The sequence below is a fragment of the Echinops telfairi genome, unplaced genomic scaffold, assembly GCF_000313985.2.
Source record: "Echinops telfairi isolate 266 unplaced genomic scaffold, ASM31398v2 ScPeMD7_7457;HRSCAF=8495, whole genome shotgun sequence".
NCBI classification, from domain to species: domain Eukaryota; kingdom Metazoa; phylum Chordata; class Mammalia; order Afrosoricida; family Tenrecidae; genus Echinops; species Echinops telfairi.
The window spans coordinates 11,268,657-11,282,108 of NW_022111357.1; the positions used below are offsets into that span (position 1 = coordinate 11,268,657).

A 13,452-nucleotide genomic window follows, 5' to 3' on the forward strand; every position below is an offset into this window, starting at 1 on the left:
TTGAGAACCACTGGTCTAAGGAAACTGGGACTGTCATCGTGTCTTTTCACCCACACCCACACCCACACCCACGCCCACACATATTGGCTTAGGAGATGGTCAGTTTCCATTTCTGACCCCAAAGAGTAAGCTGGCCCCACGGTAACCCCTGACCTGCCTGGCTGACTGGGAGGAACGGTTCTGGGAGACGTTGCCAATTCCATTTTAGGAGAGAATTGACTGATTGGAACAAACCCCCAGGAACCAGACTGGGGACAATGTGAATAACCATGGCAGCAATCAATAGTTATGGAGCTCTTGGCTTAGGCTTGACACTCTACTGAGGGCTTTTTTCCGTCAGCCTCCCCAGCCACATACTCTTAGTGTACAAATGAAGAAGCGGTGGAGAGAAGTTGTGACTCACCCGCTGGGAACAGGCAGAACCCCAATCCGGCGCTGGCAGCCAAAGGGCTCCTTGCGGTGCCCTGAGCAGCACTGGAGGCGCACTCCATGCTTAGCAAGGACAACGGAGACCCACACAGCCTCAGAACTCTTCTCTGGCTTTAGAAACAAAACAGAATAAGCACTTCATTTCTCGCCTCCTTGATTTGCCTCTTCTCTGCATTCGGTTCTCTCAAGACGTTGAATCCCATTTGTCTCACGAACTGGTTGTATAACTGTGGGCAGGTCATTTGAGCTCTTTGCTGTTGGGTGTTCCCAGCACAAAGACAGGGCAAGATGATCCCTAAGCCTACTGCAGGTATTGGAAAGCTGCCTCCTTCTCCGGTGTTATGGTTGGTACCCTAGTGGTGTAGTGGTTACAAGTTGGGCTGTGACCCCCATGGTTGGCAGTTCAAAACCACCAGCAGCTCTTCAGGAGAAAATCTGAGTGTTCTACTCCCGCAAACAGTTCAGAGTCTCAGAAGCCCACAGAGGGTCGCTGTGAGTCAGCACTGACTCCATGGCAGTGAGTGTCAGGCTTTGGGAATCCTGGCTGTGTCCTGGGTTAAGCATTGCACTGCTGGTCACAAGGTGGGTGGGTCAAACCCACATGTACAGCCTCAGAAACCCCAAGGCACAGTCTCCTCTGTCCCATAGCGTAGCTCTGCGTCAGATCAACCCCATGGCAGTGGGTGGCTCACTGGTTCTGCTGCCTCCTCCAGGCAGACGGGTAGCACATCTGCCCTACTCCACCAGCCCCGGCCCCATCACTATGAGGTCAGGTGCGCATGGAGACCTCACTGCAGAAGTGGGCCTACGCAGGCGGTTTGAAAAAGTCGAAGCATGCGCCTGTGTGTGTTTTCTACGAAGTATTTAAGATTCAATTCTGCCTTTCCCTCCCAGAAGACGCCTGCTCTCCTACCAGCCGAACGCCACGACTGTGCCACCCTCTAGGCCATGGAGAATGAGCTGCCAGTCCCGCACACGTCTAGCAGCGCCAGCGTCACCAGCAGTCCCAGTGGGGTCACCAGTAGCGGTGGCGGCAACAGTAGCAGCAGTGGTGGCAGTGGCCACCCCACTGGGCCCCAGATTTCTGTGTACAGTGGTATTCCTGACCGGCAGACCGTGCAGGTAAGACTCCACCTGAACCGAGAACCCTACTCTGTAGTGTCTGCAGAGGGGGAGCGGCTCCTGGCCCGGTGGGTGGGGTCTGGGTGTGGCATCGAGAATCGCCATAGATTATACCGAGTGCGTTGGTGGATGCGTATGAGGGCAAGTTCAAAAGTATTGCCACCTGGGTCCCCGTTCATACACGCACACACGGTTTTATTCCAAACAGAGCGTGTTCGCACCTGTCTCTGCGATTCAGGAGTGGCTGCAGACAAGTTCCCTCCGTAATAGCCTTTCTTGGTCTTGTTAAGGCTTTGCCATCAAAAGCCCAACCCAAAGTGGCTTCCAGGGGCATCTGCTGAGCTCAGAAGGTTTGGGCAACTTGGGGGGAGGGGGGTTGGCATTCCAAAGGGGTCATGTTGGTCTCCAAGAGCACGGGATGACAGGGGCTTATTGTGAAGATGGCTGCAGACACTTGAAAAGCTCCGTGGTGAGAAAAGAGGCAGGAAAGTCTTCCAGGAACTGCCCCCTCGCCCCCTCGGGACAACCCCTGTCTGTCCTCGGAGGGTAGGAAGGCTGGCCTAGGAAGAGTTCATTGAGAAACTTTAACCTTGTCCTCGCATCCAAGACCTGATCTTGCCCCCTCAGACTTCTTGTTGCACCCCAAACCCAAAGAACATTTTAAACGAAAGCATCCACTTCCCTCGGGGATGCCAACACCGCCGCTTGGGTGCGGTGGCACAGGGAGGAGCGCAGAATTCTCCGGGGAAGGGTTCTGATGAAACCCCGCCTCCCCGAGTGCAGAGACCCAGGGGGTGACTTGTTGCAACAATGGTTCCACATTTTGATACTTGTGCTTAATACGTACGACCTTCACTGACCTGCGCACTTGCACGTCTTCAGAGGACAGAGAGACGCTAGAGGAGCCCAGCCCAGGAAGTCTGGGGACAGGGGGATAGTTGCAAGATCAGAACAACTCCCTTCTTACCTGATGATTACCCGATGGCATTCTGGGAGAATAAGTGTGTGGACATGTGAAGATGCAAAGGCAAAGGCATGCCTGGCTGGAAGTTGCGCAGCTGTCCCACAGTGCAGTCACGACTGCTTACTGACAGGCGCTGCTCGGAGCCTTCTACAGACTCCCCCCTCCCACCCACCCCCGCTCCCCTCCTCCAATTTTATCACTAGACACACGTTTTTGCTGTGAAAACTGAGGCTCCTAAAAACCCATTGTCACCAAATTGATTTCCACCCAGAGCCACCTTACAGACCAGACTAGAACGGCCCCATCGGGATTCCAAAGCTGTAAATCTTTACATAAATAGATGCCCATCTCTTTCTCCCATGGAGTAGCTTGTGGGTTCAAACCACTGACCTTCCACCTAGCAACCAAGCACTTAACACTGTGCCACCAGGCTTCCCAAATTTGTCCAAGGTCATTCAGGAAAAGACCAAAACACTGTACCTCTAACTCTTACACACACTCCCCTCCCACAACCTGTGCTCATAATCACTACAGTGTCTGTTTGAGGTTCCCAGATTACTCAGGCCCAAAAGGGTCGGCAAGCGAGAACAGTGCACCCTCAGTCATGTTGCTGTCGCAGCTTGGGCACATGAGACAAATGACCTCACCCTTCTCTGGCCAGGCCCAGAGAAGAGGATGGAGAAGATGGCACTGCAGGCCATGGACAGGGCACGAAGTGTCAAGTTCAAGAAGACACTTTAGCAAGAAGGTTCCTTAGCATCTGCTCTCTCTCAGAGTACTGCTCACTCTCTCAGGTTCAAACCATGTGTCCTGTACCCATCCTCCCTCACCCCCACCCCCACTGCCAGCCTCTTCATGCAGGAAGGCTTAGTTGTTGTTAGGTGTCATCGTGTGGGTTGCAACTCATAGCAACCCTATGCACAAGAGAACAAAGCACTGGGCCACCCCCCAATTGTTCTCATGTGTGAGCCCAGGTGCAGCCCAGATGTCAGTCCTTCTTGTCCAGAGCCTCCCTTTGTTTCACTGCCCCGACACCGTACCAAGCGCGCTGCCTTTCTCCGGGACTGGTCTCCCTGACAACATGTCCAACCATGTAAGACAAAGCCTTGCCACCCTTGCATCTGAAGAGTACTCTGCGATGCTTCTTCCAGGACAGATCCGTCTGTCCTTTCAGCAGTCCATGGCGTTTTCCATATCGTTCTCCAGCACCACAATTCAAATGCATCTTTCTTCTTCAGTCTCCCGTATTCAATGTCCAACTTCCACGTGCATGTGAGGCAAAGCAAAGTACCAGGGCTTAGGGCAGGTGCATGTTCGTCCTCCAAGTAACATCCTTGCATTTCAATACTCTAAAGAGGTCTTGGGCAACAAATTTACCTAATGCAATATGTCTTTGGATCTCTTGGCTGCTGCTTCCATGAGCATTGATTGTGGATCCAAGCAAGACAAAATCCTTGACAACTTCAACGTTTCTTTACTTCTCATGATGTCACCTATTGGTCTAGTTGAGAGGATTTTGTACATCTTTACATTGAGTCGTACTCCATACTGAGGGCTTCACTCCTCGATCTTCATCAGGAAGTACTTTAATTCCTCCTCACTTTCACCAAGCCAGGTTGTGTCATCTGCATACTGCAGGTTGTTCATAAGCCTTCCTCCACTCCTGATGCTGCGGTCTTCTTCATATAATCCAGCTTCTCTGCTGATCTGCTCGGCATACAGATGAGTCAGTATGGTGAGAGGCTACAACCCTAACTCACGCCTTTCCTGACTTTAAACCATGATGTATTCCTTTGTTCCATTCGCACAACTGCCTCCTGATCCATGTACAAGTTCTGCATAAGCTCACTGAAGTGTTCTGGAATTCCCATTCCTCTCAAGGTGATCCATAATTTGTTATGATGCACACAGTCCAATGCCTTGATGTAGTCAATGAAACACAAGTAAACCTCTTTCTGGGGTCCTCTACTTTCAGCCAAGATCCATCAGACATCAGCAATGATAGCCCTTGTTCCACGTCTTCTTCTGAATAGTTTAGCTGTCAAAAATAATCATCTCATGATCAAGTCAATTCATAGTGACCGAATAGGACAGAGTGGCCGAGGCGAACTGCGCCTTTGAGCAGCTCCTGCTGAGGCTGCTGATCTTCCTGGGAGCAGACAGCCTCATCTTTCTGCCCCGAGCCACTGGTGAGTTCCAGCAGTTGCCGTTGTGGTTAACAGTTCAGTTGTAACCACCAAAGCCACCTGGGCTCCTCTAGCTGCCAGCAGTTAACACCGAGGTGAGCCCTCTTCCTCGCTCTCATCAGAACTCTAAGCAAATGGGATGGGGTTTCTGTTCTCCCAAGTGGCTCTCCCAAGTGGCGTGACCTGCGGCTTGCTTGCTTTCCACGGCCAAGCAGAGTCCCTGGGGCTACCTCCTGTTTCCGTCCATTGGCACCCCCTCGCAAGGATGAGTCGCCTCACCACTCCTGCTGCTGACTGGCCCACCATGTAGGTTACTTTTACACCGATGAGAAACATAGAGAGGCCTAGGTACAGACGGTAAGAACAGAATAAAATAACCGAGCTCATGATAAACAGTTCCTGAACGAAAGACGTAGACATGGTGGGCTGTGGGGAGGGAGTGTGCAGAGGCATCTATGGAGAACCCCAGAGCCCAGAGGGAATCTGTGACGTTAGCACGTTCTCACAGAACCCCGAATCCGAGCCCAGTGTTTTGTGCTAGAGTTCCCAGCACTTGGTAGAAGCAGACCAGAGGCTCCCTCGCTGGGGGGAGGGGAGGAACCAAGCGTGGGAGCAGCTTGATAGCCAAGGCTTCAACGGAGCTCAGGGTGGAAGTAGGTCAAAGCTTGGACAACACCCGGTGCAAGGCACCCAGTGGGGAGAGGGGACAGCAAAGCGACAGGATGAGGAGGAGAAGGGAAGAGAAATCTCTCTGGAGGATGAACATTGATGATCTCAGGGCTGACGGGCAGGTAGTCCCTTTTCTTTGTCCCTGAGGGTTGGGAAAGGGCTCTGAGGGGTTGGGGCTAGAGAGTGGGAGAGTCCAACCTAAACCATTGCCACTGAGTCGATTCTGAGTAGAATGTTCCAGAGGGTTTTCTTTGCTGTCATCTCCCTGGGCATAGTTCATCGGACCTTCCTTCCAAAATGAGGCTAGGTGGCTTTGAGCCACCAACCTTTAGATTCGAAGCCAACCCTTCTGTCATTTCCTAGAGGCCCCGGCTCAACCCATCCCATCAGGAAAGAAGGGGAAGCAGTAAAGGCTGGAGACAGGGCCGGCAGTGACAACAAAGGAGGCCTGGAGAGAGGGAGGGCATGGCTCACGGGGAACTGGCTCATTCCTCTGGCATCAGTCTGCCCTGCAAAGCCGGGCTTCTTCAGACGGACTGACGGAACGTGCTAGGGAACCAGGGGCAGAGCCTCCGATGCAGTGTAGAATCCACCTTGAAGGCCCACCAGAGGAGGCGTTGCCTCTGGATACTTGTCATTTGCCTGGCTACCTGGTGAAGCTGGCCTGGGCCCCCCTTCTGACCAATCCCTTTCTCGCCACCTCTTCATTCTCTCGGGCTTCTTGAGTTTCTATCCTCTGTGCCCTCGCCTTCTTCGTGCCCTGTCAGCCTACTCCTAGCTGCAGAATTGGCTGCCAAGCTGTCATGGGACACGACGGGGGCCTTAAGGGCCTCTGTCCTTCTGAGCCTCCTTACGGCCTCGAGAGTTGGCCGGAGCAGAAACGCCGCCCAGGAGCACAGGGTGTTGGGGAAATGTGAGGAAAATGGACACTGAAGCGAAACGCAAGACAGCCAGGCAGACATGTATAAAGCTTATGCAAACAGGTCTCTTCCCCACCTGGAGGGTGCCCATTGGTCACAGTGGCAGCCTCAAAGCCCAGACGAGGCATGACAGAAGGAGCAGGTCCACAGCAGGTGTGGCGGGTGGCCAGTTGGGTGCACCAGCCCTTTCTCCTGGCCTCCGGCCCCTGCCCTCTGTAGGTGATCCAGCAGGCCCTGCACCGGCAGCCCAGCACCGCCGCTCAGTACCTGCAGCAGATGTACGCCGCCCAGCAGCAGCACCTCATGCTGCAGACCGCAGCGCTGCAGCAGCAGCACCTCAGCAGCGCCCAGCTCCAGAGCCTGGCGGCTGTGCAGCAGGTAAGAAGGACGACGATGACGATGATGATGATGATGGTGGTGGTGGTGGTGGTGGTGGTGGTAAGAAAGATGATGATCATGGTAAGAAGGATGATGATCATGGTAAGAAGGATGCTGATGATGATGATGTTAAGAAGGATGATGATGGTGGTGGTGGTGGTGGTAAGAAGGATGCTGATGATGATGGTAAGAAGGATGATGATGATGGTGGTGGTGGTGGTGGTGGTGGTGATGATGTCGAGAGCGGTAGCAGTAGTAAGAGGGAAAGCCCACGTCTGTTGAACCATGCCATGCCAGGCACTGCATGGCACAGGTGTTTCGCAGGCACCACCTCCCTGAATCCTCACAGAACCCCTGTGACGCAGCTGCTGCTGTCAGCACCTCCTTCCGGCACAGACGGACCAGAGGCGCTGGAGATGACGTGCCTCCTCCAGGTCACAGAGCTAGTGAGTGCAATGGCAGGGAGTCTTGCCTCCTCTAACCTGAGGAAGCAGTACAGGGAGAACCCCCTTCTTGGCCACATCACTGAATGACTAGGAGAGGGACCAAGGAGGTGTTCATGGAGAAGGGCACTGCCCAACTAGCATTTCTGCATGGGTTAGCTCTCTCTCCTTGTAGTGGCTGAGAAGGACTCACCCGTTCCCTCCTTCAGTGAAAACTGCCTAGTGCCTACTTCAACTATCAAAAGGTCAGGTCACATGCTAGGAATACTGTGGGTTTTTATTGGAGAGACAGCAAGTCAACAAAAATCTAAACCGAGAAAACCAAAATAGCTCATCCCACTGCCACTGAGTGGATGCCAACTCACAATGGCTCTGAGTCTGTAAATCTTTACAGGAGCTGATCCCATCCTTACCCAAAAGCATTGAGCTGCTAACCGCAAGGTCAGTAGTTCAAATCCACCAGCCACTCCTTAGGAGAAAGAAGGGACTTTCAACTCCTGCAAAGAATCACAGTGGGAAACTCACAGACAGGACTACCCTATCTATAGGGCCACTATGGGTCGGAAATGACTCAAAGGCCACGAATTTGGGGCTGGTTTGGGGGAAGCCATGATAAGCACTCTGAAGGGAAAGACCAGGTTGCTGTGAGGGAATAGCAAAGAGGGGTGTGCTCAGTGAGTGGTCAGAGAAGGCCTCTTGGGGCCAACACTTGAAGGCTTAGAAGCAGCCAGGGGAAGGAGGTAGGTCGCACTTTCCAGATTCTATGTGCCAAACTCTTCCACATGGGAGTCCATGAGCCAGGTGTGATATGGTGGTTGGTGCTGTGGGGCGAGAGAGAGTTGGCATCACTAGCCAGTAACGACAGCTACAAGCAGGAAACTGAGTGCTTCCATAGAAATGCTCTCTGTGTGTTGCCTGGTTGCCTCTCCTCAGCACCTCGGCGCGGTAGACACACTCATGGCATACAGCGTATGAGAGAGGAAACCCAAGGACACACAGATGTAGCAGATTGGGGATTTGGTTCCAGATGATTTCTCTCTGTGGGCCGCTCTCCCCCCCGGCCGGCCGGCCTGTGATGCTTCTTTGAGAAGATGAGTGTGGGGGAGACGTGGCTCTGGAATGACAGGTTGTGTTCTTTCCTAGGCAAGCTTGGTAGCCAACAGACAAGGGAGCTCCTCGGGCAGCAGCGGGGCTGCGCAGGCACCAGCCCAGCCGTCCTCGGTGAGTGGGCAGCACCCGCAGCTCAAGGCCAGTTCCCTCCTCTCTACCCACAATGCCTGTGCATGCGCAGACCCAATGGCAGTGAATCCTCAGCCAGGTAGACTTGTGGCTGGAATCTGTTGCTCTTGCCAGAAAAAAAGAAGCAGAAGCAGATTCCACTCTAGCTCTTCCATTATAACTCCTGTCACCTTTTGACTCTTCCACTGTAACTCCAGTCACCTTTCCAGTGTCAAGGCTCAGTTCTCTCCCCATTGGATGACCCCTGCGGCTCCGCCCCTGGGCCACTGATGAGAGCGGTGCGGAGGGGAAGCTCCCAGGGATCAGAGGCCTTCCTAAGGCTGAATCCCCCATAGAAAAGAAGTGGGGGGACGGGGGTAAAACCGACAAAGAGGGCACAGCATTAACCAACAGAACATGCTGTTCACGTCTCTCTCATCAGCTCAATCCGGCCGCTGCCCAGCTCATCAGTCGGGCACAGAGCGTCAACTCGGCCACAGCCTCAGGCATCGCCCAGCAGGCAGTGCTCTTGGGCAACACCTCTTCTCCCGCCCTGACGGCCAGCCAAGCACAAATGTACCTGAGGGCACAAATGGTGAGGCCCGGCTCAGATGGATGGGTCCAGAGAACAGAGTTGGGGGCTGGGGAACTCAAAAAGGGTCGGAAGATGGATCGGGGATGGTCAGGAGGGTGGGTCCTGTAATAAATAAGGGTGGATCTGGAAGGGGGACAGGACGGGGAGCTTGTCTCCAGAAATCAAGGGTGGGTGGGATTCCAAGCTTCAACGCCCCCTTCCCTTCCCAGAGTGGAACAATTATTCTTTTCTCCTGAGGGCCTCTCTGCCCCCAAACCGACATAGACAATGCAAGGGCCTGTGCACCAGTGGTCCCCAACACTCAGATGTGTGAGATAAGTAAGCCTATAGCCCCCGGCACCATCAAAAGGGGTCTTATCCCACTGTGACATTTGGGTCTCTGACTGGGACCACCCACCACTAGCTCAGGGGCCCAAAGTGCGTCCCAGCCAGGTGGGGAAGGTGGTAGCCCCGGCTTTGGAACATGCTGCTGCTTCCCCTCCACTGCACTCCTCCCCGTCTTGCCTCCCAGTGTCTCCCTCCTTAGCCTTCCCTCTAGCTGCCCCCTGGCTAAGTTGGCCTGGCCTGTGGCTGAGCCCACCTGGGGCAGGTAAAAGGGGCCTCGTTTCCTGTGATTCCAGGCCCAGCCAGGTCACCTGGTGCAGGTAGCTAGGGGCCTAGGCGGCACTGTTCCTTTGTCCCCTCAGCTCATCTTCACGCCCACGGCCGCCGTTGCTACTGTGCAGCCTGAGCTCAGCACTGGCTCCCCCGCCCGGCCCCCCACCCCTGCCCAGGTGAGGACTCCCTGTGGGTGGGTGGGCAGTGGGGGGCACCCCTCGAGAGGGGCTCTGACCTTGGGGCTGGGCACACCTGGAGGAGCCTGCCATTGCTGCACAGGCAGGTGGGAGGCTGAGAAACCCTCAACTTCACGTGGCGGGTCTCAGGCCCTCGATTATGACTTCGGCGTCAGAGCCCAGCCTGCTGAGGTGAGCAGGGCTGCTGGGGGGGGCGGTGTCTGGGCCACCTTTTGTACCTTACAGCCTCCCCTGTATTGCTTCTTCTGTTGCTGCTGCTTTTTAACTCCTGCTCTGATTTCAAATGCCAGTGCAGCCAGGCACCAGGAAAAACAGTATGGAGGCAGGAGCAGGGATGGATCCCTGCTTCCTACATCTCCTGGGGGGCGCATAGATTTGAGCGAGGCTGTAAAGGTTCTATGGACAACCGGGGGAGGACACCCTCCTGAAGCCCTCTATAGAGTGGAGATTGGGCGGCAGGCAGCTCAGATTAGTCTGGTTCACACCTGGCAGAGCCTCCATGTGTCCAGCAGAGGGCACCCGGGACCAGGCTGACTAAACACGCAGCTCTGTCTTGGAAAGGCCCAGTGTTGAGCTTGTTGTAAGGGCAAGAAAGTCGGTCCCTGGGTAGCCTTGCTGGCCAATGAGCATTCAGTTTACCCTGGCCTTTTCCAGTGTGGGAAGCCCCAGGCCCTGCTGTATCTGGGAATGAGTTCTTGACAGTATATCTCTGATCCTGAGAGGTGGGAGTGGTGGCGAGGTAATCAGAGGGAGAAAGGCCTGGCCTCAGCTTCTTCTCAGAATTCAGTTCCTCATACAGATGGTCGATCCAACCACTGCCACCTTTCTTGCTTCTTTTGGAATCTCCATCTGCTCCTGGTTCTTCTTTCAGTCGCCCTCGCCCACGCTCATGCCCTCGCCCTCATTCATGCCCATGCTCAAGCCCACACCCCATGCTCATGTCCATGCCCACTCTCATGCCCATGCCCTTGCCCACACCCAGACTGTCCACCCGCCCAGTCACTCCTGGATCCAGCCCAGCCTCCTTCTCCCACTTAGTCCTGTGTGGGCATTGGTGCCGTCCACATTCTACGGATTCCGATGGAACCCTCTCTTCCAGGTACAGAACTTGACTCTCCGGCCTCAGCAGACACCAGCCACAGCAGCCTCGGGCCCCACCCCCACCCAGTCTGTCGTCCCCAGCTTGGCCTTGAAACCCACGCCAAGTGGTAGCCAGCCTCTGCCTACCCCATCACAGGGCAGAAATTCCGCTCAGGGCTCCCCTGCAGGTGCCAAGTCCGGCCTAACTGACAGTGCGCTGGAAGCACTCAAGAAAGGAGAGGGCAACAGCAGCGTGCCGGGGACCATGGAGGGCCGGGCCGGGCTCGGCCGGGTGCTGCCCTCGGTGGCTGCCCACCCCCTCATTGCACCAGGTAAGGACTCTGGGATGAAGACATCCTAGCCCAGAGAGCCCAGGAAGGCTATGGGCTTGGATGGACATGTACCACGCATGCACACCATCTGGAACTATTCCTCAGCCGCCTATTCTGTATCCTGCATCTGGCTCACAGGGCAGGAGCCAGCACTGAGGGGGCTGCATGAGTCCGTCTGCACCATGGGCAGCCGTGGGTCTTGGAGTATGCAACCTTGAGTGAGGAGAGGGTGGCAGTAAGGCAGTCTTGAAATTCTCTAAGGCAGCAGGGAAATGGACAGGGGCTAGCCAGCAGCATGCCAGGTCCACACAGCGGGGGGAGGGGGGAGCCCTTTCTTTGCTCATCACTTCTTGCCCTTCCTCGGCGAATGTCTGCCAGATGCATAGCCAGTTCTGGATGACAAGTCAGACCTGGGCCTGCCCTCCAAGGACCGCTGAGAATAGCACCCTCAAGGGTGACAGATGCTACCGCACACATAAGCTCTGATGTGCACAGAGAGACGGTAGCTGCAGCCTCGGGGAGGGGGCAGAGCCAAGAAAGGCTGACTTACAGAGAGGACACTTAGGGATAAATTTAGCAGATACTTGTGGGGCAAGTTCTGTGGAGAGGAAGAATCTTTATTTCCTGGATGAGGCTCCTTCCCCTGCCTGCCTGCTACCCCTCTCCCTGCACCACCTGGCCTGGCAAGTGTTCAGTGAGGAAACCTTCCAGGGTCCCCAGAAGTCAGGCTGCTTGGCCTCGGAAGGTGGGCAAGCTGTGACAAGGCAGAAACCAGTGCGGCATTGGCCCACAGGGCTTTGCGTGAAAGGGAAAATCGCCCCGGTATGAACCCTGATAACGTCATTCTGACCATCTGTATTGTCCAGGGGAACCCCTTTCCCACCCCTGAGCACTTGTTCTGTGACTGTTACTAAGTTGGCCAAGGTAACCAAAGCATGCTGCCTTTCCACTCAGTCCCATCTAGTCAATATGGAAGTCAGGTGTGAGGGGCAATGTGGCGGTGCCCAGCAGGACCGCTCGGGGAGGGTGTCACGCAGGAAGTGGTAGATGGGTCTTTAGCAGACAGAATGAGGAAAGGGATTCCAGTCTGACAGAAGAAAGCATAATTGGAGAACATTCTAGCAATGAGGTAGGAGGACCCTGGAGTAAAGTCCTCTGTATACCTGCATGAGGTCAGAACACACTCAAGGACACAGGGCCGGTGGTCAGTGCTGCGCCCAGGAGCACTCCCTGCAGGGCCCTCGCTGCCCCGTGGCGTGCGGTGCCTGTGGGTCAGAGGCTAGCAACGCTGTTTCAGAGAGGAGTCCAGTCTCGATAGAGAGAGAGAGTAGTACAGACAGGGAGACTTAGAGCAGCGGTTCTCAACCTGTGGGTCGCGACTCCTTTGGGGGTCGAACAACCCTTTCACAGGGGTCGCCCGATTCATGATGAAGTAGCAACGAAAATCAGTTTATGGTTGGAGGGTCACTACAACATAAGGAACTGTATGAAAGGGTGGCGGCATGAGGAAGGTGAGAACTACTGACTGAGAATGACTGCCAGTCTGGACCATCATCAATTCTTCTGCCTCCTCCATCAACCTGCAAACCCTAGAGCAAGGCCGGGGCTTGGGGACTTCCTTGGAACCCCATTCCTGCCCCCATATGAAAGGCAACCTTTCTCTAAACTTAAACCAGCCCCCCAGCTCTAACAACCCCGAAATGACTAAGGCCCAGGTTGCCTCCAGCTGGTAGGCAACCCCGGGGTCTCCAAAGAGACTGGACAGAAGGGGACAAGCAATTGTGGGCTGTCCCTGTGCCCTAGATCACACGCTCCATGTTGTAGTGCGCGCACACTCCCTTCCCGTCTTCACCCGAGCCCTGTGGGGCACTAGCTTATAGCGTGCCCATGTCACAGAACGCTGCAGCTCGGGGAGGTGGCCCAGCAGCTCGTGGTGTTCTGAGGTCCTGAGGTGGCAGGAGCCCAGCGGCACCATTGGTGCCAGGCCTGTGTTCTTAATTGTCAAGCCAGACCGATCTCAGGCCGGGCAGTGTTGCCTGAGCCTCTCTGGTTCCTGACCCCAAAGCTCAGAGCTGGGCCTTCTCCGACTGCACTGAGGCGGGCAGAGGTGCAGGACTCTGCTGACCTCCTAAACGTAAAGAAAGTGTGGGTCCAGGCCCCATGTCAGAGGCCTCGGGGTGGCTAGGCTAACAGTACGCAGCATGGGGACAGGCCAGTGGCTCCAGAGCATTTGTAGGGAGCAGCTGTGGGCTGCAGTACCACAAAGACCCTCTCCCCCTGAGACACAAACGAGGGGGCTTTGCCTCCTTCCTGCTGCCCACA

General features: G+C 55.1%; 1 protein-coding gene across 1 annotated transcript in view; it reads left to right on the forward strand.

Annotated features, from left to right (window-relative positions):
* Positions 1–1,323: 1,323 nt before the first annotated feature.
* Positions 1,324–13,452, forward strand: part of PHC2 (polyhomeotic homolog 2) — a 63,080-nt gene continuing 50,951 nt past the window's right edge. The window contains exons 1-6 of the mRNA XM_004704988.2: positions 1,324–1,551; positions 6,510–6,668; positions 8,255–8,332; positions 8,772–8,924; positions 9,611–9,697; positions 10,818–11,130. Coding sequence (XP_004705045.1) covers positions 1,378–1,551; positions 6,510–6,668; positions 8,255–8,332; positions 8,772–8,924; positions 9,611–9,697; positions 10,818–11,130 — 964 coding nt within the window. The 5' untranslated portion in view covers positions 1,324–1,377. The remainder of the gene's footprint in view (positions 1,552–6,509; positions 6,669–8,254; positions 8,333–8,771; positions 8,925–9,610; positions 9,698–10,817; positions 11,131–13,452) is intronic.